The sequence below is a fragment of the Alternaria hordeiaustralica genome (genome assembly GCF_023758085.1).
Source record: "Alternaria hordeiaustralica strain BMP 2776 chromosome Unknown scaffold_3, whole genome shotgun sequence".
NCBI lineage: Eukaryota > Fungi > Ascomycota > Dothideomycetes > Pleosporales > Pleosporaceae > Alternaria > Alternaria hordeiaustralica.
Window position 1 is genome coordinate 1,773,954 of NW_026056775.1, and position 25,405 is coordinate 1,799,358.

At 52.3% G+C, this 25,405-nt stretch overlaps 8 protein-coding genes across 8 annotated transcripts; 3 read left to right on the forward strand and 5 right to left on the reverse strand.

The window, feature by feature from the left end:
* Positions 1-5: 5 nt before the first annotated feature.
* Positions 6-1,468, reverse strand: J4E84_002742 (uncharacterized protein; the record flags this gene model as incomplete). Its single annotated transcript, XM_049385361.1, has 2 exons — positions 6-1,310; positions 1,391-1,468. 2 exons carry the CDS (start codon positions 1,466-1,468, stop codon positions 6-8), a joined length of 1,383 nt encoding a protein of 460 aa, XP_049247384.1.
* A 1,104-nt stretch (positions 1,469-2,572) lies between these two features.
* On the reverse strand, positions 2,573-3,408 carry J4E84_002743 (uncharacterized protein; the record flags this gene model as incomplete). The annotated part of the gene is made up of 2 exons (XM_049385362.1): positions 2,573-3,164; positions 3,281-3,408. The coding sequence occupies 2 exons, from the start codon at positions 3,406-3,408 to the stop codon at positions 2,573-2,575; spliced, it is 720 nt and encodes a 239-aa protein (XP_049247385.1).
* A 5,414-nt stretch (positions 3,409-8,822) lies between these two features.
* J4E84_002744 (uncharacterized protein) lies at positions 8,823-9,992 on the reverse strand (the record flags this gene model as incomplete). The annotated part of the gene is made up of 1 exon (XM_049385363.1): positions 8,823-9,992. One exon carries the CDS (start codon positions 9,990-9,992, stop codon positions 8,823-8,825), a length of 1,170 nt encoding a protein of 389 aa, XP_049247386.1.
* Positions 9,993-11,300: 1,308 nt separating this feature from the next.
* J4E84_002745 (uncharacterized protein) lies at positions 11,301-13,303 on the reverse strand (the record flags this gene model as incomplete). The annotated part of the gene is made up of 6 exons (XM_049385364.1): positions 11,301-11,788; positions 11,839-12,521; positions 12,573-12,910; positions 12,964-13,070; positions 13,135-13,203; positions 13,255-13,303. The coding sequence occupies 6 exons, from the start codon at positions 13,301-13,303 to the stop codon at positions 11,301-11,303; spliced, it is 1,734 nt and encodes a 577-aa protein (XP_049247387.1).
* Positions 13,304-15,592: 2,289 nt separating this feature from the next.
* J4E84_002746 (uncharacterized protein) lies at positions 15,593-16,393 on the forward strand (the record flags this gene model as incomplete). The annotated part of the gene is made up of 1 exon (XM_049385365.1): positions 15,593-16,393. The coding sequence occupies one exon, from the start codon at positions 15,593-15,595 to the stop codon at positions 16,391-16,393; it is 801 nt and encodes a 266-aa protein (XP_049247388.1).
* A 2,126-nt stretch (positions 16,394-18,519) lies between these two features.
* J4E84_002747 (uncharacterized protein) lies at positions 18,520-19,062 on the forward strand (the record flags this gene model as incomplete). The annotated part of the gene is made up of 3 exons (XM_049385366.1): positions 18,520-18,586; positions 18,640-18,754; positions 18,810-19,062. The coding sequence occupies 3 exons, from the start codon at positions 18,520-18,522 to the stop codon at positions 19,060-19,062; spliced, it is 435 nt and encodes a 144-aa protein (XP_049247389.1).
* A 1,457-nt stretch (positions 19,063-20,519) lies between these two features.
* On the reverse strand, positions 20,520-23,263 carry J4E84_002748 (uncharacterized protein; the record flags this gene model as incomplete). The annotated part of the gene is made up of 4 exons (XM_049385367.1): positions 20,520-22,979; positions 23,027-23,078; positions 23,126-23,144; positions 23,194-23,263. 4 exons carry the CDS (start codon positions 23,261-23,263, stop codon positions 20,520-20,522), a joined length of 2,601 nt encoding a protein of 866 aa, XP_049247390.1.
* Positions 23,264-24,102: 839 nt separating this feature from the next.
* Positions 24,103-25,055, forward strand: J4E84_002749 (uncharacterized protein; the record flags this gene model as incomplete). Its single annotated transcript, XM_049385368.1, has 3 exons — positions 24,103-24,526; positions 24,576-24,812; positions 24,868-25,055. The coding sequence occupies 3 exons, from the start codon at positions 24,103-24,105 to the stop codon at positions 25,053-25,055; spliced, it is 849 nt and encodes a 282-aa protein (XP_049247391.1).
* Between the last annotated feature and the right edge of the window lie 350 nt (positions 25,056-25,405).

Sequence of the window (25,405 nt, forward strand, 5' to 3'; positions counted from 1 at the left end):
GTCCCCTAGCGAATCAAGCCATGATATCTAAGCGCTGCTTTGCACCAGTTGAACTGCCTTCTCCCGATAATGTCGGTCAGCTCTTTGCTGTGGTACTTCATCGCAATGTCCACCCGTTCCTCGTGGGTCAGATTAACGACTTTCTTATATGCCCATGGGCAATCTCCAGGGAACGTGAAGTCTTCTGGGCCCAAACTCATAGCCCAACGGGTGAGCCAAGGGCCGTATGGAAGTTCTTCCGGCTCAGGAGACTGTCGAGCAGTTCTTGCACGCTTCTTTGCCTTTGGTCGCGTTGACGGTGTTGGTTGCTGAGAAGGCCCCGCTCCATGATTCGCAGTATCCCTCATTGCCCTCGGTTGCGTTGGTGGTGGCACCTGCTGAGAAGCACTCTGACTTGCAGCCTCCCTTTCTGCCCTCATCCTGGCACCGGGCAGCTTGTCGGGATAAAATTCCTCGAAGGCGTCCCATAAGGGCGCCCACTCTCCATCCAGGAAATTTCCCTGCGCAATCGCATCCGAAAGCTCATTGACAATATTCAAGGGGACTTGGAAGAATGGCTTGCCACTGAACGGAACTTCTGTCCCTTCTTTGTCGAATCTTGCCGGCAAGCACCACTTCTTGAGGTCTAGAGGCTCATCCATTTCTTTCCTTAGAGCATCGAAGGCTTTCGCCAAACTCTTTTGCGGGTTTATTAGATCCAGCCCAAGTTCGCGAAGGTAAGCGTAGACAATCCTTCCGACGTCACTTTCCGTAGGTTGATGAGGTGGGGAGTGTGTTTCCTCGGAGTCCGGCGTGGGCAACCGTGGAGGTGGCGCCATCTCAGTAGCCTTGCCTTTGCCCTTGTCTTGTCTCGATTGTAGTGGTGTTTCCGGAAGTTCAGTACGCTCGGCTCTGAATTGCATTGCCGCACGCGAAGAGACAGGAGACGAGATGTCCATAGCGGCTTCAGAAGGAGGGATTGAAACGCCTCCATTAACGCTTACATTGCTCAATGCAACACCACCATCAACGCTTTCTGGAACACCGCCATCAACGCTTTCTGGAACACCGCCATCAACGCTTTCTGGTACACGTCCATCAACGCTTTCCATGTCTACATCCTTGGTAAGGTCCACGTGCACTCGCTGCTTGGTGGTAGACGCCGACCGCGACTTCGGATTGCTGGAGGATGCTTTTCGGGAGTTGTTCTTGGACTTGTGTTGGTTCGGGGAGGTTGGGAGAGGTCGTATATCGTCGAAGAATCGCTTCTTCCTTACGGAGAATTCTTGCTCCGTAGGGCGGGCGCGCTTTGCGGGAACGTGTGGTTGTTGCTGTTCGGTCACGTCATGGTATCTATAGGAAGAGATCAGCTGGAGAGCTCTTGTAACTACTCGCAAGATGCTCACTCTACAGGATCGGAATACCCCAAGCGACCTTTCTCGGGTGGGTCATACGTGATTTTACTAGGAGTCCACTCGTCCACTGGCATGATGCTGTCTGGACAGGTTCAAAGCTGCAAGTGCTGTCTTCTTCACGGTTCGTGTGCGTTGGTACCTGAATGGAAGTCGTGGGTCCAACGGGAATGCAACGGGAAGAGGGGCGGGAACTTCGCGCTTTTGACGCGCGTTGAAACTCTCCACCGCCTCCTGATTCTGGGTTCTATCGAATGTCTGTGCGCGTGATGCAGATGGATCCGCGGATGCGGGGCTCTGCCGAACCAACGAGGTGGTGGGCCGTTCGTTGTGACATCTGCACGAGCGAGGATGCAGCTCCATCGCTTTCATCTGATCTCCGTTTTTTACCGTGGTGGCAACTCACAATTCGTCCACCAGGTATGGCTATCGCTGTGTCGACGAGCTGTCGTTTTCTCGTGAGCGTCTCACCACGTCAGCGGCCCGCTTGACTAGTTAGTGGCTTGGCAGCCTTCTCTGTCCCGCTTCTGGAACGCCTCCAGGGCTGCATCGCGTCCTACACAGCGAAGGATTCCAACAAATCTTGCGAAGAGAGACATTTGCAGGCATTGCACAACTTGACTCGCGTTCTTCAAACCGCCAAACCTGAGGTTGAGGCGAGGAGTTGCCGTGTCAGCACCTTCCCTTATCTTCTTTCGGCGTCGCGTCCATCATCTGCAACGCGACGGCGCTTTAACATCCGGAGATCATACCGTAGTGTTGCTTACGGGTAACGATGGAACACCAGAGAGTTTGAACCCGATGACAGCGCGGCGCCACAATATCGATATACTATGAAGATACGGTAGTCTCCTGGCATGAGAAATGAAAGGGTCATCGATCCTTTCGATCTGGCCGTGTGGCGAGCATTTACTTTTGCTGCTCTGCGGCCTCGACGCGTCGAATCTTCCTAACAACATTGATCGCGCACTCTACCTGAAGTGCAGGACCGAAGAACCCCCAGACAGACATCACGTGGTCAAAGGGCTGGACACTCCCGAGGTCAGCTTTTAGGTCGAGCTTTGCTGGGAACAATGTGGTCATATGACCGAAAAACGTATCGAGAGTGCCTGCTTCGTTCCTCACTCGTCTATTATATCTGCATATCAATATCATCGCGTTAATCGCATCCCATTCTGTTGCTACCCCGAATACCTCCTAGGATCATCCACCAAATTCTTCAATCTCCACGACTTTGGATCGTCGCTGAGGCTTGTACCCGGCAGTATGAGCTCCGAAAGAATTGGATGTGAAAACTCTAGGTCCGTTTCGTCCATTGGATCATTATCACTATCCGTCTCTTCGATCGTGACATAGCGCCCGACAGCGTTGCGAACGTCGGCACTCAATCTTTTCTTCATGACCATGAGCATGACACCGGCGATGAAGGCGCTTTTCGATTGCTCGTATAGGCCATTAAAGCATAAGACGAGTGTCGAGAGAAGGGATTCGCTGACTTCCTGGGGAGCGTTGCCTGGGTCTCGTTCGAGCTGTTCAAGAGGCTCCAGAGTTAGGTTGGCGAGCTGGGCCAGAAAGATGGTAAGCGTAGAGTCGTACGCCTCGAAACTATGGCGGAGGTAGTATAAGCGCAAAATACTCTCGAGTTGAACGCTTGCTTGGGTAACGATTCGCTCAGCTGCGTTGCGTTGATGCTGCGTCAACAGCTGGTCGCCATCATCCCCAGACGAGATCTGCGACCGGAACAAGGTTACAAGAGCCGCATAGTACTCGCAACTGCAACCCTCTTAGCTTTCATATCATGGCCATCTGGCATGACCACTTACTGTAGCATCAGATGAGCGGGGTATACGATACAGCGAGGCTGTAGTTGAGCAGGCAAACCTCCGTACCAGGCTTCCAACTTTGCCTGAATATGTAGAGCTGCACCCCAAGGCATCTTCCTAGACTCTTTGGAGCGACTAAAGCACATGACGCCGATCTCATTCTGGATGACCCGCAACTCGCACAGTGCTTTCATGCTATGGGCGAATTCGGGTGAGTAGGTCTGCTCGTCCGGTGGATAACGCAATGACATCTGGCCATACCACTCCGATCTACCATCGACGTCAGGAAGCGGATCTGCCGGGATATCCAAGAGGCACGGTGGCTTGAAGTAGTAGTAGCTCTGTAATCTGACAGAAGTTAGCTGAGGAATGATATTGAACAAGTGTACTTACGACAGCCACGCGGAAAGGGCCCAAGCAGTGAACGATTTCGCGTGTTCAAGTTTATTGTCATATGACCGAGGCGTGAAGAGACTCATTCGATGTGCCATGCTGAGCGCTTTGAACATGTAAGAGAACCCGACCCTGTCATGACCAAAGTCGTTCATCGTGGCGTTAATGAGGCAGCCAGCTTGAATCGTTGTAAGCTTTGGCTGCTCCTCCTCTAGTTCCCATAGTCGTTTTGCTTCAGCCAAGAATCGATATGGCAGGCTATCTGGATTCCAAAACTTGGTCTGGTTGGCAAACAGTCGAGAACTAACCTATGGCACGTTAGTGAACCCCCATCCATGATACAGGTGTACACTTACTCACACAAGATTTGGCCAAAAGTGCATTGACGAGTAGAGGAGAGCAGAACTCAGCTCTTCTCGATACCATGTCTTCTAGTAGATAATTCTTGACGAAGAAGAACTGTCTTGGATACTGATTGACAAAGTAACTTTCGAGAATGTTGCGCAGCAATCGATCGTTGGAGCTAACACTAGTCCATTGCGACGGTTGTGCATCCTCAAGTAGAGGGTCAACCAACTTGGCCGAGGACAAAGGTCTCCAGTAATTGCTCTCTTGCGGAGCAAGATGCGCCTCTGAAGTACCCATATCCCTGTCAGATGCATCGATTACTTCATAAACCCGTGATCGAAAGTAAGCGCTGTCCCGAAGGCTTGGTGGTATCTCATCCAGGAACGGAAAGTGAAAGCGCGACGACGCTTGCGGAACATCAGAAGCCTCAGCGACCATATTCCCTTCTTGAATATGCTTTACCACGGCCTCCGCATTTGCGCCGGCTCGAATGCGGCGAAAGATGCCGGCTGCGTCCCTCTCCGGTAGGTTTTGTAACATATCGAATACTTCTTCCTGGGCAGTACGCTTCTCTTTGAGCTGCTCGTATCTACGCTTGAACTGCCGTGATTCCGTCTCGCCATGACGACACTCAGTCTCTCGCGTCACGCATGCAGTGCATTTAGGCTTTAATCCGTCGCACTGTTTGTAGGTCAGCAAAAGCACCAAAGGCGCAGCATGTATGTACTTGCTCTTGACTTACGAACTCGGCAAGCCTCGCAAGCGTTGACACGTGTAGCCTTTTGCCTCTCCACAGATTCTCTGCGAACTCTACCGGCAGGTGCAGGTAGGAGTGAACGCAGTGGTGGTGGACTTCGTGAAGCTCCTTGGTCCATTCCTTTGAGACCGTGACGTCAGCCGCGTTGTTACTGCAAGATCAACTGCAAGGCTCCGGTCTATATAGACCTCTGCATGACTCTGTGAAAAACGCGTATCAGAAAAGTGCCACAGAAAGAAGCGCGAGTAGCTGGTATCTGGCGGGTGGAGGAAGGCTCGAAGGGGAATTTCGTATCGAGGTTTCGTGGCGCCACTTCGGCGCTATTGCCGTCCCGCCAATCACTTGCCGCGTCAGGATCTTCGATCCTCTGCAGCGCGAGCACGTGTCGCCGTGCTAGCGCGTTTTGGCATCGAAATCGTTCAAGAGATCGAACTTTCCGCCATCCTACATCAATAACGTGATGTCGGTGAGCCACTCCGTCTTCGAGCCACATCCATGCACTCAGCGCTCTTTGAAACCTGCCAAGCAACCAGCAGAATCGGCTATGCATCCGGCCCCTCGGTCTACGACACTGACTGGGTATTTCAATCCTCAGCCATAGTTGCCAGTGTCAGCCTGTGCCTAGGCCATGGCAATAGCGTATATCTCGCCTTCGCGGCGACTGCGCTCGTTTAGAAGAACCCTCACTCTAATGCCGAGATTGTGATCCGATACCCAGTGGGGCCTATGCTGTATGGTAACACAATCGGTTCTATCCTATAGATCGGCTTTCTGGTATGTATCGAATACCACACCGGCCTGTTCTAAAACGGGCGCGAGAAGCCAGGCAGGATCACTATCGCGTCGTTCCGCGGCATAGACCTCCGAATTGGATGTGTTGTGTACTCATCAACACTGCACTCTCAGCCCCTCCACCCTCTCCTGCGGCGTGGCCAAACATCCACAAACAAGAGAAAATTTGACCGTCATATGCAACGCAGAGTCTGACCCGACCAACATATTTGAGAATTCTCCCAAACAGGTGCGGGTTTTGCATCAGTCATACCTTGGAGGAGTCTAGCGATGTTCTCAGACGACTCTACTATCCTCTTTGAAGCGACAGTGGCGCGAAGCAGGACATTGGCATACTGGCGCTTATCTCGATTTTGTATCAGTCTGGAAGTACTGCAGTGTGGAGGATAATTCTAGAAGCAACCTGCTCAGCATTCGACCACGTTAACACTGGCCTCATTGTTCGAAATTAACGCCACTAGCTACCAATGTTCTGTCAATCTTCGCTTTTGGTGCCTTGCGCGGTTCGCCATCAAGGCTTTCGATTCTCTACTCCAATGACCACACCATCTCGGAGTCACACGCATGGGCGACATATTGTTCAGAGTTGAAATAGTCATTACGCCCTCATGAGAAGGGCTTGACGTGGAATTAATATTATAAGGCTATCCATAGAAGCAGTCAGTATACCGGCTTCTTGGTACAGTGTGACGATCGAGATACCCAGGCGGTTCTCGTTCCCGTGACCTCAGCCAACAGCTCCGCGGAGGTCCGCCTAATCGGATATTGCCCTTCATTTCCTGAACTTACGTAGGACTGTAGTACATTCTGGTAGCGACTACCCTACGCAGGCTATGCTGCTAGAAGAACACCCCTTGTCGTATTTGCATGGTCGCCTTATGATACTTCATGATACCTAGGTAGGAGTACAGCGCTGGCACAAACGGCGAGATCATCGTACGGGTAGGCGGCCCCTGTTCACGCACAAGACTTCGGGAGTCTGCCTCGTGAGACCTCCCACAAATGTTTGCTCGATATCTAGGTAGCACGGCATTTTCTTTCCTGCGCACTCTATCTGCGTTACAATCTCAAAGTTGACATCATGCGAATGTTGAAATTGCGAAATGCCATGAGTGACGTATCGGCGATGTGGCACCATCCTGATGTACCTGGGTACCAGTTCCAACCGACAAGCATGCGGGTTGTGCTCGATGATCAAGGTACTGCGTTCCACCTCTACTCTCTTGACTTTTGGTCCTTGAAACTTAGTATGAACCATGCGAGGGTCCAAAGATGGCATCAGAGGTGGTGTCCACATGTGCGACTTCCCAAGGCAGCCCAAAATATGTGATTTCTGGCTGCAAATATACTCTACAGATGTAGTTTGATGTACAAGGCCTAACCCATCATTTTCTAACCTTTGGGTCTTAAGAACGTGGCTTGTGGGCAAAGTTTGTGTTGGTACGTGGGGAAGATGGGGAATGCGCGCTCGCGACGCATATGGGATGACTCGGAAGATGCCGAGATTACCTACCACGCGGTTCGCACGCGCCGTAGCTTGGACGCCTTTTCGTCGCAACCGCCGGCTTCCACAAGCTACACATCCTCGATGTGAGCTTCTCTGCCAATCAGTTACTGGTACATTCTTTCGATCATCGACCTCCAAGCATGCGCCTTGTTCCTCTTCCTACGTGTAGAATTTTGCGATCCGGGCCTTCAAAGCTAGCTATGGACCACATGCAGCAACGATAAGCAGTGAAGTCGCGCTATGGCTATAACGCCGACACTGCCTCTCACGTCGCCGACCCAAGGCACCAACACAACGTGATTCGTGTCTGGATGCCAGCCCCCGGCTTCTTGGGCACGGCATATCGTGGCTATGGCACGACTGTGATGATGGGTGGCCTAACCTCTCCACAGCGAAGGAAATTCGCCGAACGGCTCACCGTTCTCTCATAATGCTGTAGACGATCACTTCCACGCCTGCGGTCGCACTCCACAAATCACTCCCATACCCAACACTCGCTCAATCCAACAGGCGGGGAGATGTTGTCGACAGTCTGTCTGCTCCTCGCAACCACACTGCCAGTGCGTGGCGCCTTCACCGAGTTTTTCTTCGCAGGCAGCGTAGGAATTGGCGATTTGAAGGCATGTCCAAAGTCTTCATTCGGGTGTGACGCGCCATCGGTCTGCGCCTTCGATGATCGGACGGAGAAGTATTATTGCTGCATACCAGGAAGTCCAGATGCTGTGTGCTGGGGACCTAGTTCAGATTGCGATGGAGGAGACAAGAGAACGCCCTCGGGCAGTCAACAAGGTTGCTCGACTGGCATTAACGCCTTTTGCTGCTTAAAGTCGAGGTGAGCAAACCTCTCAACGCCGCAATACTTAACGTTGCGCATGTAGCTGACAAGACCTAGCGAGACATGCACGGAAACAGCAGACCAGACGAACATCTGCTGGAGTAAACTAGACAACCCCCTCATTTCCCTCAACGCGACCGCCGTAAACGAAACAGCGCAGTCTCTCATATCGGCTCGCCCTTCGGCCCCTACCTACGCGATCAGCCTGTCTGCTCTACAAGCGCTTTCGCCGACCAGCGCGGCTGCGTCGTCAGTAACCCCGAGCGTATCCGGAGGACAACCCATCGCTACAACCTCGCCGTCTGGAGGATCACAAGAAACGGCTGCCTCGCCCCCTTCACCAATCGCGACAAAGGACAAAGCGTCGGGTCTCTCAGGTGGCGCGATAGGCGGCCTGGTCGGTGGAATAGTCGGTGGCCTCGCTCTACTCGGTCTGGCTGGATTTCTGTTCTGGCGCAGAAAGAAGAATGGCAAGCGAAATCCGTATGAGCCAGCCAATTCGCATACCGCGCCTATGTACCCAGCCGGTTCTCCTGGTGAAATGGACTCAAACCAGACGTATACGCAGGGACCGGCAACTGAGAAATACGGATATGCGGTCAGTCCTGTATCGGAAGTGCCTGCCGATAGGGCACCAGTAGAGCTACCAGCTGGCACGACATACAACAGATAGCGACCATATTTGAAATGAATTAGTGGGCGTAAAAGAGGAGGAGCGTATATTATATTACGATTTTGTCTTGAACCTGTGATCCTACGCAGATCTGTATGATATACAACTGTCATTCAACCAGTCTCGTTTTTGTTGCTCGTGCAGGCAAAATCGCTCAGTGCATTAGCAGATACCACGGCACCAAACCTCACAGGCCCGACACTATCAATGAAAATCAGTTGTGAAAATAGCGCAATGTACCTAACAGCAACTAGCGTAACCTTACAACTATCTCAATAATGTAGACGGAAGATCTACCCTACCTCACACCCTATCAAACTCTTTATAAATCTCATCAAACTCCTTCATTAAAGCCACTCCATCCGCCACGCTCGGCCACTCTCTCCCTTCGACCACACTCCCCATCCCACCTTCAACCCATTGCGCGTACCTTTCATACACCTCCGCCACGCTCCTCGCGCGAAGACCCAACTCTTTCTGCCACTCCGGCCAGTCCCAGCCCAAATCGCGCACTTCATCAGTCGCGTAATCATGGTGCTGAATCGAAATAGGGCCATCATAAGAGTCACCAGACATAAGATAAGGACCTGGTGCAGTAACACGCAACTCTCCCGTCTCGCCAGCGATGTACCACACGAACCCAGGTTCGCCTTTAAACGACTGGCCAAGGCGGAAAGAAGCTGCAAGTGTGGCCCCGGGTACTGTGACTCCTTTCTCAGTATTGAGGGTACCGTGTACAGATATCAGATCGGGTACATCAGTCTTTACGGCCCTGTTGACACTCCCGTCAGCTCCCAGGAGCTTCAGATTCGGTCGCTGGATTTGCATTTTCGTATGAGATTCTTCCCATCCGCCGAGTACCTCATGCACGTAGTCGATCATGTGGCCATAATGGATGTTGATGGGATGTCCTCCCACCTTTCTATCCGCAAAATACTCCAGAGACTCAGGGAGAGCGTCCCGCTGCAGCAAGTTACCAAAGGCGCGGACTTGGCTGCTGAGTACCTTCCCTATGGTATTTGCGGCTAGAATGTCTTTGAGTCGAAGGGTGATTGGGGCGACCCGTCCTTGGAGGCCGATGATACTATTTCGCGGTTCATGCACAAGTTCTGCAAGGTTTACTGTGCTGGCAAGGTCTTGCGTCACTGGCCATTCAATGTACACTGCTTTCCCTGCTTTGAGGCTCGATTCGGCGACAGAGAAATGTACATCGACGCGGGTGCAGACGACGACGAGGTCGATATCTGGGTCTTCTGCGAGGGTGCTTGGGTCGCCATATGCTTTTACGTCTTCGGGAAGTGCGAATGTCTTCTTTGCTGCTTCTGCGGCTTGAGTAGAGGAGTTGAGGAGAGCGACAAGCTGGTAGTGCTGCTTGCCACGGTGAGAGAGGAGATATGGGAGATGAGCGTCTGCGGCCCAGGTAACCTTTGCAGATGACGATAGACCAACGAGAGCAACGCGGATTGGTGGCATATTGTGTGAAATTGGTTGATTTTGCTGGATTTCTCGTAAACTACCGTCAACGGGCTATATGTCTTTCAGATATAGCCGAAGTCGCTTCATGATACACCGCGTGTGGCCCATAGACCCCAAGTACGATGTCTATGGTGTTACCTCGTATAGCCGATGCACCATTAATGGGTTGCATCACTTACCAATGCAGCAGGCCAATCGCAATAGATATGAGCCCTCTGACATGACGACAGCTGACAAAACTGTTGTCAAAAGCTCGTCGCTTCTCTCGATACTTGCACAATCTAGCGCAGAGGAGATGGTGATAGAGCTGACAAACAAAGTGATGATAAAGCGACACCGGCCATTACGGTAAGGATCGCCATCTGTCGCCATTGGCTGGAGAGACACAGCAATGGGGAGGCCTGCAGCTCGTGAATTCGATCATGGGAAAGAGACGAATATGACGAGAAATGGTTTCCCACAACTCGATCAACTTTTTGCTCAACCCCAAGTCACTCCGACAGCCTTCCCCAACCCCCCCTTCACAACCACCACCTCCGCACACTCGTCGCGGAGCGGAAAGGTGGAGTCGGACCGATGTGAGCGCAGCGCACGCCATACCCAATTTAGCAACTACACATAATTTCCATATTATTACCTCCTCTTTCGTCGGGAACAAAGACTGAATCTCCCAAGACGTTTGAGAATGAAGTCCTGACACTCAAACTGTATGGATAACCTTTCCGGGGAGCGAGGGCGTTAAGGGGAGGAAAGTGACAGGGACAGCGGAAAACCGGCACGGGTAACACGGCAATGACGGCTTGGCGATTCCACCGCGGCGTTCTTGGCTTGTTTCGGATTGGGCAGTGAACGACAGGGGAATGGATCTGACATCTGGGTCTGGGGAACTGGGTCTTGAAGCTGGGGGTCTCGTCGGATTCCTGCGTTGATGTTATCGTGCGGATCGTGGTGATGACTTTGAAGTTTGCACTTGAGAACTGGTGGTGAGGGTGGGCATTGGGCGTAGTTTTGGGACTGGCGTGCGGACAAATACGCGTAATTCAACGTCCGTCTATGTTGTACAGGTCTAAACGAGTGACAAAAAGCATGGTAAACGATAGGGAGCAACCCTGATTGTGTTCCAATCCTAAAATGAGCGATCCAACCAATACACTGTTCTAACGGCTCCCCTTCCTTCTGCGCGCATCCTCTGCTTGACCCTTGGCGCGTACCGGATTCTCTTATTGCCCCTTGACAGACCTTCCACCAAGCATAGGGATAGCCACTCGGGAGTGCGACATGTCAAATGTCCCAGCTCACACCAATCTACCGGCCCAAGTTTGCTTTCTCATGAGCATAGTCCTCCTGGAACCGGATAGTTTGCAGCTTCTCTGCGTAATCCACAGCTTGCACTTGGGAGTTTGACCTGAACGTGGCTTCGCTATCCCTGACTTGGTTGTTCCACCTGTACAGCTCCGGTCCAGGACCCATGGAAACTGGGCGAGAGAAGCGGTTGTGCTGGTAGACCGAGCCGCGCTTGGAGTCCATCCTGGTGTTCTTAGGAAGGGCCTCGTGGATAGATCGTACGCGAATCTCCGCGGGCTCAGACTCTTCGATCGCTGGGATCTTCTTGTAACGGTAGAAAGCATCGAGGGCGGGGATGGAAAGGCCGTGGACGACGATGGAGAAGACGACGAGGAAGTAGACGACTGGGATCATGGCTGCGACAAGGTTCTCTTCTTCCTCAGTCTCGGCCTCGCCTGGCTTGGGGAAAAGGTGACGAGTGTGCTCGACGTAGAAGACGGCTCCGATACCTGACAAGCGTTAGTTCATGTCACTATCTGAAAGAATCGAGGCAACTTACCAATGGGTCCGAAATAACCCATGAACAGCGCCTCCTTCCAGTCCTTGACAACGTTGGGCATGACCTTGTACATCAGGAAGATGGCTGGGATACGACGGAAAGCGAGGATGAGGAAGCCAAGAATCATGAGCCTTCCAATGGTGATACCGGTGACATCTGGCATCTGGAACTCGGCCCATGGGATGATGGTTCCGATGTACATGAAACCACCGAAGTTGAGGATGACATCGAAACAGCTGTTGACCTCGTCATGACGCTTCTCGGTTTCCTCGAGGTAGACTCCATTCCAGTTCATGACGTTTCCGGCGACGAAGCAAGCGAGGAGGTCGTCCGTACCGAGCGCACCGCAAACGCCAATGGTGAACAAGCCGAGAGCCATAGGCCAGAGCAGAAGACTCTCGGAGTCGATCCACTTCTTGCGCAGGGCGAACTTGACGGCGAACATACTGGCGACGCCGAGGATGACACCGATTGCAACGGACATGACGATGATGTACAGCCATCCCTCAACAATCCACTGTTCCATGGCCATCGGGACACCGCCACCGAGACGACCAACTCCCTCTTCGCTACGCTTGGAGAGCATGTTGACTGCCCGATGAGCGATTTCCTTGGCACCTTCTATGCCGGTCTTAAACTCGACACCATCAAGTTCGGCATGGCGAATGAGGTATGTAGCCAAACTGTCCGACTCGTCAGAGAAGCTTCTTGTGTTGGAGGGTTGTGAGACTTACAGCAGGAAAGGGAAACCGAAACCATCGTTAGCACCAGCTTCCGACGAGATGATTTCTCGCAGCGCGCGAGGAACAAACTTGTCAGCAAAGGGACCCTTGGCTACGGCTTGCGACAAGATAGGATCAGTGCAAGTAACGCAAGATCCGATAACAAGCGCAGCCAAGAAGGTGAGCTTGGGAACCGTGACGAGAATGCACAAGCTAGTGCAGATCCACATGATAGTCATCACAGGGAGGAGGCAGATCGCCATCTCCTTCCACCGGGCTTGTTGGTACTTGGCAGGGAGTTGAAATCCAGCGATGACCAGCTGCACACCAATGACAATTCGGCACATGCCCTATGTGATGCTCAGCAGGGTTCAATATTGGCAATTTGTAAAGTTGTACTCACCAGAGTGATGGCTTCTTGCTGCCCCGTGGCAGCTGAGCCCCATTTCTCCGCATCTAGGAATCTGGCAGCTATCGGTCCTAGGATGACACCGATGAGAACGGCAGGTACTGTAAAGAATGAGTTCACTGCTTTGAGGAACGACGGCGCTGCGTCGGGCGGTTGTGTGCTTACAAGCTTCACCAAGATACCATACTTGCTTGATCTTGACTGAAATGAAGCCGTATAGAATGATGAAAGCGCCTGCAGTCGAACGTCAGTGTTTGCCTGTCGACTTTCGTCTGTCAGACGTACCTAGAACGGCGATGACGATGTTAAGCTCGCTAACATCGAGGGAAGGCATGGTGAAGAGCCCTGTAGGCGAAAAGCGGAAAAGACGGAAGGAGTGTGTTCAAGGATTCATGCGCGGAAGGAACAACAGTAAGGGTTGAGAAAAAAGGGTGTGGAATGAAGACGACCAGCGGGAGCGAGTAACTGTAAATAGCAGACCAGCCGTATTTACAAGTCGATTAAAACCAATATAAGCAAGTGCAAAAAGATGGAGAACGAGGGATTTCCCGGACTGGTTCGGAGAGAATTGCGAGCGCAGTGATAGGGAATGCCAGCCTCGATTTCCAATTTCTTGGGTGCTGAGCCTTGTTACTTCATATCTTTACACGCGTCACGGACACAATGCACTTCGTTGACTTGAAACAGCAGCCGCCAGGACATTCTTGGCTTAGCAGCCACTCCCGCCATTAGGAGGCTTACGACCGGAGCCAAGCGGTGAATGGGCTCTGGCGGATGGTGCCAAGCTCACCTGTAGCGCTAGCTTCGAACGCGACGTGTGGGACTTTCCGCCTTAAGGCTCCCTTTGACCCTGTCATGTTACACCTGTGGACGTCGGGCAAACATTCAAGGTTGAGACACAGGAGCTGTTGAGACATGTTGACCTTGTACGCGGTGATTGGCGTAAATGAGGAACACAGAACGGCGCAGGTTCTTTTGTCCGGCTGTGAGCATTGCGGCTCGGCAAGCGTCTCAACATGACAATGCCGATGGGCGTCTCGATTTGGCGGAGATTAGTGGCTCTGCACAGAGTTTCCCTGCCAAGCCCGCCAAGTCCGCTGTGCCAAATACAGAACAAACCCTGCTAGACAATGGACCGCGACACCCAGTAGTGATGTTGTGCATTGCGACAACGCAACAGCAGAGCCTCCTTTGCAGATCTTTGTCCTGCAGCTGTGGCATCCCGATCGACACTTGGCTTGGGGACGCGTCCGCACGAGCATCATCAGTAATCGTCACCCATTGCAGGCGTGGGGAGATTATGAGTATCGCCCAGCATTTTGATTTTCTCTGGACGCGCGATAGGCCCAGCTAAAAGAAGCACTCAACTTTGTTGGCACAACTGGGCGATACTTGGGTCTCTCTGTTGCCGCGCTGCACATCATGCGGGTAACTATCCCTTGACGCGAGCGGGATGGAGGCTCAGTGCGCCCGGCGATACAGCCAAGCACTCTAACATCATTGATTAATCTGTGAGACCACGATCGTTTGGTGTGTTTTAGTGATCGAGAATTGTGGTTCGCACTGCGAGAGGGCATCTGTTGCCGTATTGCCGAATCACTCAAACAGCGCAGCGTTAGAAGCGAGCCGCTTCGAAGCCGCCTCGAAACTGCTGTCTGAGCCGTCCGCGGAAGATATCCCACCAAGTTACTCACGATACCTGCTGAAGATCTTCCTCGCGTGGAGTAATGACGCCGGTCGAAGTCTGGAAGAGGCGGTGTCATGCAGCATAGTCGACAAGCTCCTTTCTTGGTATGAAGGATCCCGAGGTGTATTGAAACCGATGCGATACCTGCGAGCAGGTCAGTGTGCCATACTGGTTGGTAGCCGGATGAGAATGCTGGGGAGTGCAATTCCTGTCCGCAGTGCATCCCCCGCGCTTGGGCTGCTTTGACCGGCGGAGTGCGTTATCGCTGATAGGCGCCCCATGATCTTCATAACTCTTTCACAATCTGCCGTACAGCACACTGAGAATTATTCTTTTCGTCGCGAGCGTGGAGATGCTGACATGCTGAGTGGGGTGTGGGTGTCGACGGAGTGGTGGCCGTGAGCTATGACGACATCTCACTTAAGTGGGTCCACCTGCCACTGTACAGCTGCACTCCCAGCCTCTTTCCACTTCCCACGACTTGTCCATACGATAGTTTTTAGTGACACCCAGATCAGCCTTCTGCATTCTGCGCCATCTCAGCTGTGTCTTCGCAAGACTGACCATATACTTTTATCGGTATTGAAGATGCGTTGCGCTTTCTTACATCGCCATGTGCTGCTAAGCACTATTCCGTTCTAGGAAATATTGAGGCATGGTAAGGCGTCCAAAGCCAGAAGAGTGGCTAAGCAAGGCACACAAACGCACGATGTTTACACTACGAAAACTCCAATACATATATCACGCACATCGAAATCACCTCTAGTGCGCGTTTGCATTTCCCTTCTCAAAAGTGCGCGTCTTCACCTTCACCTCACCGTTTGACCACCTCCGAGTGACCGCGCTTTGACAGTTTTCGAATTTATAACGGCCGTTGATGTTACGGCCGATCTTCCATATTCCAACATCGAAAAATCAGGCACCTACTAGCACATCATGTCAACCCATACTGAACTCCCTCCCAACACTTCTGAGCCGCCAAAAAGGGCATCGCAAGAGCTCGCAGAGCCCGCAGAGCCCGTTGGGTCCATGGGCCCTCTATCCTCAAGCGGTCTCACCCTCCAAGTCGATTTCGCTTGGTCAAAGTTCCGCAACGTAGTAGCTTCTAAAGGTGTTGATCAACAGCTCACGCCGCTCTACGTTCAGCATTTCCGCCCTGCAAAGCCTCAGTTGCGCTTCGAGCGCGCGTCAGATCAGACCATCATCGCGAAAGGCACCATTCGTAAGTCTGCCTATAGTACATCTAAGACACACTCTGACTCAGTACTCCGACGTTTAGACAGTTTCTCCATCAGTGGCGATTGCATCATCCATGGCCAAGAAGTCATTTTGAAGCCACTGAAACGCTGGAAGACCAAGTACAACTACCTCTCGCATGCGCTTGGCGGCATCCCTATTACCTGGACCGCCAATTCTACCATGAAAGTCTGGGATTTCGTATGCATAAACTCCGCGACCCAGGAATCTATCGCCAAGTTCAGCGTCAATCTATGGGCAATGAAGCAAGTCGGCAACTTCTACTTTGAGGAGACAGAAGAGGAGGTTACGGAGGCTCTGAGAGACGAAGTTGTTGTCACAGGACTTACTCTGCTCTATCTTATGATGACAAGGATGAACAATCCGATTCATTTGCTTGGTGCTGCCTTTGCGAAGCCAGGGAAGGTTGAGGGCGATGGGAATGAAGGTGCGGTAGCACAGGAGAATGAGCCGTCAACTGGCAAAGCAAAAATCATTTGAGATGAGCTCACTATGATTGGCCGTAGGTTGGTGGTAAGGTGGAAGCCGCGAGTGTGAGACAGGTCCAGCTCAAATTCAATATACCCAATAGTCATCGACTACCAGTTCCGTAATATGCTGATAACATTGGGTGGCTTGGAGCGGTCACAAAGTTTATCGCTTTGACTAGGTACCCCGAGTTGCGCATGTGTTCATGGTCTGGTAATGTTAACTTTACTGGCTGCCATTTGAGCTAGCGCGCTTCACGACAGCCCATACCCCGCTGTTTGTATCGACAGCGCAGCACTGCTCTCAACATAACACTAACAGGCCAGCAACAAGATGTTGTAACAAACGTAAGCCTTTGCGGGGTGAAATATCAAGGAGTCCCAAGTCAGCTTAGTTGCCCTGTGCAGCATTGCGGCACGGTCGGCGCCAACGATCAAGGGTCGTGCTAAAATCTTACCACCACTCATACTTGGCTACATACACTTTGGTCGAGGTCTCGATGTACCACGCGCCCGAAAATAATGGGTTGTTACATACCCATGAACGAACAGCTAGTCGGGACGATGACGCCAACCTGGGGCCCGACGCAAAAAGAACTAGACGTCAGCGAGCAGCGAATTCCTCACACCTTTCGAAAGACTGTTGCCTATCGTGCTTTCAACCTCAAACTATGGCAGCCTTTCAGACAGCTACGTGGGACTGCTTCCCTCGATGCTCCAACGCTCGAACAACTGCTGCTGTCTCCTTGCGATGGCCGATCTAATGAAGATCCATTTTCCGTCGGTGGGTGTGATGCTTCTCTGCGCGAACAATTCTCTGCTTATTCTTTGCGCGCAACCACAGACATCATACACGAAGATTTCTTAACGCTACTTCAGGCACATCCGCCACGGAACGCCAAAGCATGCGCTGGCTATCTCAAAGACAGAATGCGCACGGCGTTGCATCGTTCGAAAATCTACAGTCAGAATGAGCGCTTGGAGAGACATCAGCATGTATTCAGAACCGTCTTCTTTCCGCGAATGCTGGCCGTGATTGAACACATCACTGTCGCTGAGGACGGCGAGTTACCAGCACTGGACCTGTGCGTCTATGCCAAACTGGACTGCCTGCATGGATCTTCTCCATTCTTCTCCAACGAGGCTCATCAGAACGCGAATCGTCAAATCGATAGAATAGTGAGAAACATTCTGCAGTCAATAAAACGACAGCGCAAAGCTCCTCCCAGAGACAATGGTGACGCGCAAGCACGACAGCCCGATGCAGCCTACCTTTGCCAGTCTATTCGCCGCTTCTGCGATCACTATCACCTCTGCGATCATATTTCCACGTCTAGAGAAAGCGCTCGAATAGGAAGAGGCAGAGGATGTGTACGTGTTAATACTGCGGTGGTACTTGATCTTCTACAGAGACATGCGTACACTGAGACGAAGCTCAACGTGTATCGAGCTGTGGGTAGGAACCTTCCAAAAGAGCTGGCTGATATGATCTTGAAGCTTGTGCTGTCCAGTCAAGGTCAGCCAAACGAGCCCGGCATATTTGATCGAGATGGTAAAGCAGTCATTCAATGCGGGGAGACTGTAGAGCTTCGTCGGACCGAGCTTCTTTGATGCAGCTAGGACAGGCCTGAAAAGGTGCTACCGCATAGTGTCGAGACGGTGCCTCCGAGAAAGAGGCATTGACACGAGCAAATGCGTGTCGAAGTTGGGTAGAGCCAGTGGACGCGAAGGGCTGGTGATGTCATACCCCGTGTTCACGCGTAACGCGTCAAGCGACGACGCGACAACACACGATCTCGATCAAAACCACTTGCAGAATCTGAGCACCAACATTCCCATCGCATCGCCATTCAGACGGCCCATCGCAAAAGGTGGAGAAAAGAAAGGGAAACTTTCGCGGTCCACATCGGCAGCCGCGATTCATCATGACATCAAGAACAAAACTAGTGTGGGTACCTGCATGCGATGATGGCATATGGCATTTGCTACAAAACCTCCCCTCACCACGCTTTCGTACCCCGCTTGAAACTTCATCCACAACCTTCAATTGAAAGAATTATCCAGTTACGCACTCTGTAACTCGAAAGCTTTAAACTTCTCGATACTTGTTAGACCAAACCACACAAACTACATATCAAGATGCCTCGCATGGTCGCACCCCCGCCTTCTGGAGAGTTCCAGGTTGTGCTTAGCAAGCCTTTCTCCGGTAAGTTTGTTGGTGTGTAATGAATACAGCTTTCGTACTGACATGATACGCAGGCGCACCCACACACATGATCGAAGTCATCGGCGAGCCCAACCGCCCAGCCAGCATCCGCATGTCCAACTACAACGGCAACTCCAAGTCATCAGAGAAGAAGGGCGATGTACCACAGTACGCTCCTCACAGTCCCCTTCAGCTCAAAGTTCCTTTACTGACTCCATAACAGAGACGACGTCAAGGAGCTCATGTCTCTCATCTCCACACTCCGCGGCTTCCCTTCGCACCCCAGCAAGGACGTCTACGGCCTAGACACCAAGGTCGACTTCAACACAATGGAGATTCAGTGGGGCAACCAGGATGACGATGCTGCCATGGATGGCGGAGAACTCGCTGGAGAGCAGAAGGATGAGTTCAAGAGGATTGTGGATAGCATTGAGGCGCTCGCGAGGCAGTTCGCTAAGCAGGACTCTCCTGTATAAAGGAATAGGGCATATTCGGATGTACAAAGAGATGATGATATGACCAATGAATGAAATAATCATCAACGACCTTCTTTTCGTTGCATATCCACCCTTGCTTGCAAACATCATACATTATGTATCATGAAGGCTATCTGCCACCATGCGCTAACTCATACAGTGGTCTGTCAGACGACAGCTCATTCCTTTGTTCCAGACCATCAACCTCGTGGCTCTCGACGCCCACATACGCGCCAGGCTTGCCTTCATTCGAAGCTGCAAAACCCGCATGTCCGACCAGCAACTCACCTCGAGACATCACTAACCTCGCCTCCACAAGCCGGCGTTTCCTGTTCTCCCAAGAAAGCAGACCAAGCGCGATGAGCAGAGGTATGCCGAGGCCAACACCCAGACCAATCTGGGAGACGGGGATCTCGTCATCTTCGCTACTGCCGTCATCGGGAGCGTTGGCGGGCAGAGTAGGACATTGCGACGAGACCGATGATGCAGTCGGATTCGGATTCGAATCATAAGAAGAAGCGCTTCCCTCAGACACAGCATCCACACCCCAAGGCCTCTGAACCACAAACTCACTCGTCGTATTCCCATCCAACTTGAATCTCTCCCCCTTACAACACTCCTCACTCCCCTTCCCTAGCAAACCGCAGCAAAACTCCCAGCCACTGTTCCAACTGCACAGTCCGATGTCGTTTCCCTCATTGGCGCAGTATTTGGGACACGACCCTTTTCCATTTGCGCCGTCCTTCCAGTCTTTGATCGTGCAGCTGCCGACGTAGAGGGTGCCGAATTGGCTCAGGCAGAGGGTGTCGCCGAGGCAGGTGTCGGTTGTTGAGCAGCAGTGGGAGATGGATTGGGTTGTTGGTGAGGTGCAGGGGTGGTGGTTTGGTGCGATTGAGTTGGAGGAGTCGTAGCATGCGCGTTTGTCGGGTTCGGCGCGTGTAGTAGCGGATGTGAATAAGATGAAAAGGGGGATGGTGAGGCGCATGGTTGGTACATCTGCCGATTCGCGAAGGTGTTTACGAAAAAATGGCAGCCCACAAGGACGGAGGTCAAGCTAGATTTTAAGAGACCGTCAAACAGTATCCCTTTATGTTCGGGGTGTACAAGGCTGGGGTGCCTAATTCCATCTTGGCCCCCCATCATTCCAGTCCTGTTTGCTGAAACCCTTATTGGGGGTTGTCAGCAACCGAGCGTTCTAGTCCCAGATGTGCCTTGCCTAACCGGCGGTAAACATCGTGAGAAAACGGGATTAGGAATGTTGGTCAAGTTTCAAAACTCAACACTTGATCATGCTTATATCGAGGAACTCTTCGCATTTGAAGTAACGAATCGTTGAATCGCGCCAATGAATCCGAATTCCGATCAAAAACGCCATGAGACTCCGGACTGATACAGGAATCAATGATCATCGCATCATGTCCACATTTGATCATATATCCAATCGCAAGCCAAGCTCTCTAAATCTTATACACAATACCTCCAGAGTACATAATCTTGTTCCTCTCGCTCAGAGCCTCAAGTGCCTTTTCGGCCTCATCTTCATCAAACGCTTCGCGTCCATTACCACCACCGAGTCTTGCGTTTACAGCGGCAACCAGCGGCTCGACATCTGCAGCGTCGTTTGCAAACAGCGGACCGTCGATGAGCTGACCAAGTGCTGTTTGGAATACCTGCAGACGTGCCGGCGTAATGCCTTGCGATTCCTGCGATTCGGTTTGTGTAGCGGGTAGTTGCGACTCGGGTTGTGAAGAAGCAGCGCTGACCTGCGACGATTGACCGGCGCGAGAGGACTGTGTACGGTCAGTCGTGCGTTGGGTCCTCGGCGTGACATTGTAAAGGTCCTCGTTGTCTTCTTCCTCGCCGCCTTCCTCCTCGGCTGCAGGAGTGCGCGTGGTCTCTGTACGCTGGCTGCGGGTCGATGGCCCACCGGTGCGGCGAGATTGTGTGGCTTCTTGCTCATCCCCGTCCTCGTCGTCGCCACCGGACGATTCTCCGTCTGTAGACATAGCGTCTGGATCGCGGACTGTCCGTCTTCGCTTGCGGCGGTCGTCCTCGACGACCTCTTTGAACAAGGCAAAACGGAGGATCTGCTCTGCGACGTCTGCATCTTTCTGCTCAACCCGCTTCGACAAACGTGCCTTTGCATGGGCGGTGGAAAGACGGATGAGTGTTTCGAGAGTACGTGCGGTGATGGGGGAAGTACGGCGGGTACCGGCGTCTAGCTCGTCGTTTCGTAGTGCAGAGTACGTTGCCACAATATGATCCGCAGCGCCTTTCGTAAGGATTGGCTTCTCGCGCTTAGCATATTGAATGTATTTCTTGATGAAGGGTATGCTGAGGACTTCAGTCCTTCGGTTCGAGCCACGTCCGACGGTGATTGTAACGCCGGAATGTAACATGGGGTTGAATTTCTCGTAGACTTCCGTCGGACGATTTGCATCAGCGTCGGTCTCAAGACCAACACCAAGCAGCTGAGAGCCCTCCTCGCGGACCGGTGCACCCTCCTCAGTACCAGGCTGGCGGTAACGGTGCATGCGTAGGACATGCTCAGAGATTTGACGGTCGCGTGCATCTTCGATGTCATCTGTTACAACGAACAGCAAATCGAAACGCGATAGTAGAGAATCCGGAAGAGCAATGTTGCGATGCGGATCCTTGTGGATATCGTACTGACCGAAGATGGGGTTGGCAGCTGCGATGACACTGCAACGAGCATTGAGCGATGTATGGATGCCGGCTTTGGCGATGGTAACGGTCTGTTGCTCCATGACTTCGTGGATAGCTACGCGGTCGACATCGGACATTTTGTCGAATTCATCAATACAGACGACACCACGGTCAGCGAGAACCATGGCACCAGCCTCGAGACGTCGCTCGCCCGTCTCCTTGTCCGAGGTGACAGCTGCCGTGAGACCGACACCAGACGAACCGCGACCCGTTGTAGCGATGGCAAGCGGGGCGGTATTCAGAACGAAACGCAACAGTTGCGACTTGGCAGTTGAGGGATCACCGACCATGAGGATATTGATGTCTCCTCTCAAATGAGTGCCGTTCTCGAGGTTCTTCTCTTGTCCTCCCAAGAGGAGCAGCAGAATCGCCTTCTTGATATAGTCATGTCCGTAGATAGATGGAGCCAGTGATTGCGACAGCAGTTCGAAGACGCGCCTGTTCTTGGATATTTTGTTGATGTTGCGGATATCGGTATCGGTGATGGAAACCTGGGCAATGCCACCACCGGACTTGGAAGAGAGGAGGATAACGTTGTTCGCTAGGATCAACGTGCGGAAAGTCGAGCTCCCGGCACCGGCGTTGCGATTACCGAGTGAGCGGTATATGCCGACCATCTGTATGCGGTCTCCCGGCTTCACGCGATCTACCAAGTCATCGTCCAAGATGACATCGACGGAGCGCGGTAGCTGACCAGCAGGGGCACGCTCAGGCATTTCTTGGATGGAAATGGTCTGGTGGTCGCGGTAGATGCAGTAGCCGTACTCGGTGACGAGTGGGTTGCCTTCGCCATCGTCGGTCGGGTACACGCTCGTACTCGCAGCGCCGGTGGTCATGGTCTGATCTCTGTACTCTCGCGAATGGAACTTTTGCTTGTTCTCGTTGTAGTGCACGCTCTTGACCACCTTGGGCCGCACAAGAGACGTCTTGGTGACGATTCCCTCGAGCGACACCATGTGGTTCAGCTGGTTTGAGCCCAGGGTGCGCGGGTTGCACGAGTACTCGCCGAAGCTGCCGATGTACGCGCAATAGTATACCACATCGTCGCTTGTCTCGGACTTGGGTCGGTCGGTGAATGTGCGGACGACGTCTTTGAGGGCGCGGTCGAAGGCTTCTGTGAATTCGAAGGGCGAGTTGAGGAGGCCGTCGGCGAGTTCGCGGTTATGTGAGCGGATCTCGTCTATGCTGACCTGAACATAGTAAGTATGCGTAGACGCTTGTAGCATACAACACCTACTGTGAGTCTTCGTAGTCCTCGGTTGAGCATCACCAGAATGTCTGCGCGGTAGCTGGAGCGGTCAGTGCGCGCTCTATGGGGTGGATGGCTGCGGCATACCTTCGTCTGGAGACATCATCTGCACCGTAATTAGTATCCGTATCATTCCCACAGTCGGCTTGACATACCTGGGTCGAGGAACTCTTGCGCAAGACGCACGCGCCTGCGCACCTCCTCGTCTCTGATGACCTCGGCCATGGTGTATTATGTGACTTTCGGGGCAGGGAGTGACCAATCGCTGCAAAAAGAACTTCAATACAGCGTAAGAGGGGGTATTCGAAGTGGGTATATGGAGGGTGTATTGTTTGGGCTGTTGCTGCGGTGAGCGCTTCGAGGGGCACCAGTTTCGCGACATCAATTCGCGTCGCGCTAGTCTCCTTCCGTCACGCGTTCCTTCCCATTAAACATCCTCTTTCAGCCTGGCACCAATCAGTCATCTCCCCCCTCCACGCGCGAGTGCTCGATGTCTCAATTGTACTGTATGTTCGCGACTCATCTCACTTATCTGTCTGTTTGAGTTGGGCACGTTTTGCCGCCTCGTGCAAGACGCCCCGCAATGAGAAGGTGCGGTCGTGCCAACAACAGCTTCACATCGACTTCGCCGCTCCATCTCCGTGGACTCTCTTCAGCGCTTTTGCACGCTCTGAATATCCTCTCCCGGCAATGCTATCTCGAAGCATCATGAACACGGCATGTGGATCAGATGCACGACGGTCCTAGCCGGAGATACCGTTGCCATGTAGGCCGACGTCACCCACTATGTTCCCGAACAAGCTACCGTCGCGGGTCTGCAGATGTTGCCAACATGGTGTATGGCAGATCTAAAGCGACTCGCCCATCCTTAGTCGCTGTCGGTTCAACTCCGCTAACACCGTACGCTTACCTTTGATGGATTCTGACGTAATGATGCTGGCCGCACTTGACGTCGTCTATCCTCAAGGTATATGAAGAGCCACTGCAACAGTCGGGAGGCTTATTGCAACGTTTTCATATCATTCACAGTCCCCCTTCTTAAATTCTCACCTTCACACATCACTATGGCACCCCGCGTTTTCCTCATCACCGGCTGCTCCACTGGCTTTGGCGAGGAATTTGTCAAGGTTGTTTTGCAAAAGGGTGACTACGTTGTCGCTACTGCACGCAGCTCTTCCAAGCTATCTTTCGAGGGTGCCAACGATTCGAACAGTCTGCTCGTGGATCTCGACGTGACCAAGAAAGAATCTATCGACAACGCATTCGATGCGGCTATCAAGAAGTTCAAGAAAATCGACGTGGTTTGCAACAATGCCGGATACGGCCTGAACGGGCCCTTTGAGACCTTGTCGGAAAAGCAAATCAGGCAACAGATGGAGATCAACTTCTTTGGCCTGATTGATGTAACAAGAAAGGCTATGGAGACCATGCGAGATTTGAAGTCTGGAGGTGTCATCCAACAGGTGACGTCAATCGGCGGTCAGATTGGTGAGTTTGAATCTAATCTATTCTTGTGTTCACTGCTGATGCTCACTAGGTGTTCCTAACTTTTCCATCTACTGTGCCAGCAAATGGGCTGTTGAAGGATTCACGGAGGCCATTTCAAAAGAAGTGAAGCCTGAGTGGGGAATCAAGTTCACTTGCATTGAGCCCGGTGGTTTCCGAACCGACTGGTCAGGCCGCAGTATGGACTTCGGCGAGATATCGAACCCAGCCTACGCACACGTCGATCCCAAGAAGCAAGCTGAAGGGCGCCATGGCTCTCAAGCAGGAGGTACGTCATGGTCAAATTGTTACATACCGGACGACCGCTAACAAACTCCTCATAGACCCGGCTAAGGCTGCCAAGGTGTTCTACGACTTGGCCGTCATGGACGACCCGCCTATCCGATGCGTAGTTGGAACCGACGCGTACAGCCTTCTCAACAAGAAGCTTGAGACTTACAACGAAAGTGTCAAGAAGTTTGAGAAATGGAGTAACAGCACCGACGTCGAAGGCTACAAGGCGCCCAACTAGGTACCGGAAATGAGCAGGTAAAATAAGAACGCAAAACCGAAAGAGGCAGGTAGACAAATGTGTGGTTCTCGTGCGGAGCCCTTGCACGACCAATGCCGAATAACAAGATTCGTTCCAACACTACACTGCATTTAGATCTTCATGTCGATACAAGTCTTGCTCATTGACACTGCAGTAAGGATGGCTACCTTCCACTAATACTGATACTCTCGGCACTACAATATGTGACGGCAGTATACCTCGATATGCTTACTTCGGAATACCAATTGTAAAGGATTGGCTGCAAGAGTATGTATCGTCACACGGCGACGATGTTGTGGCTGTTGCCACGTTGCGCCCGACCAGAGGGT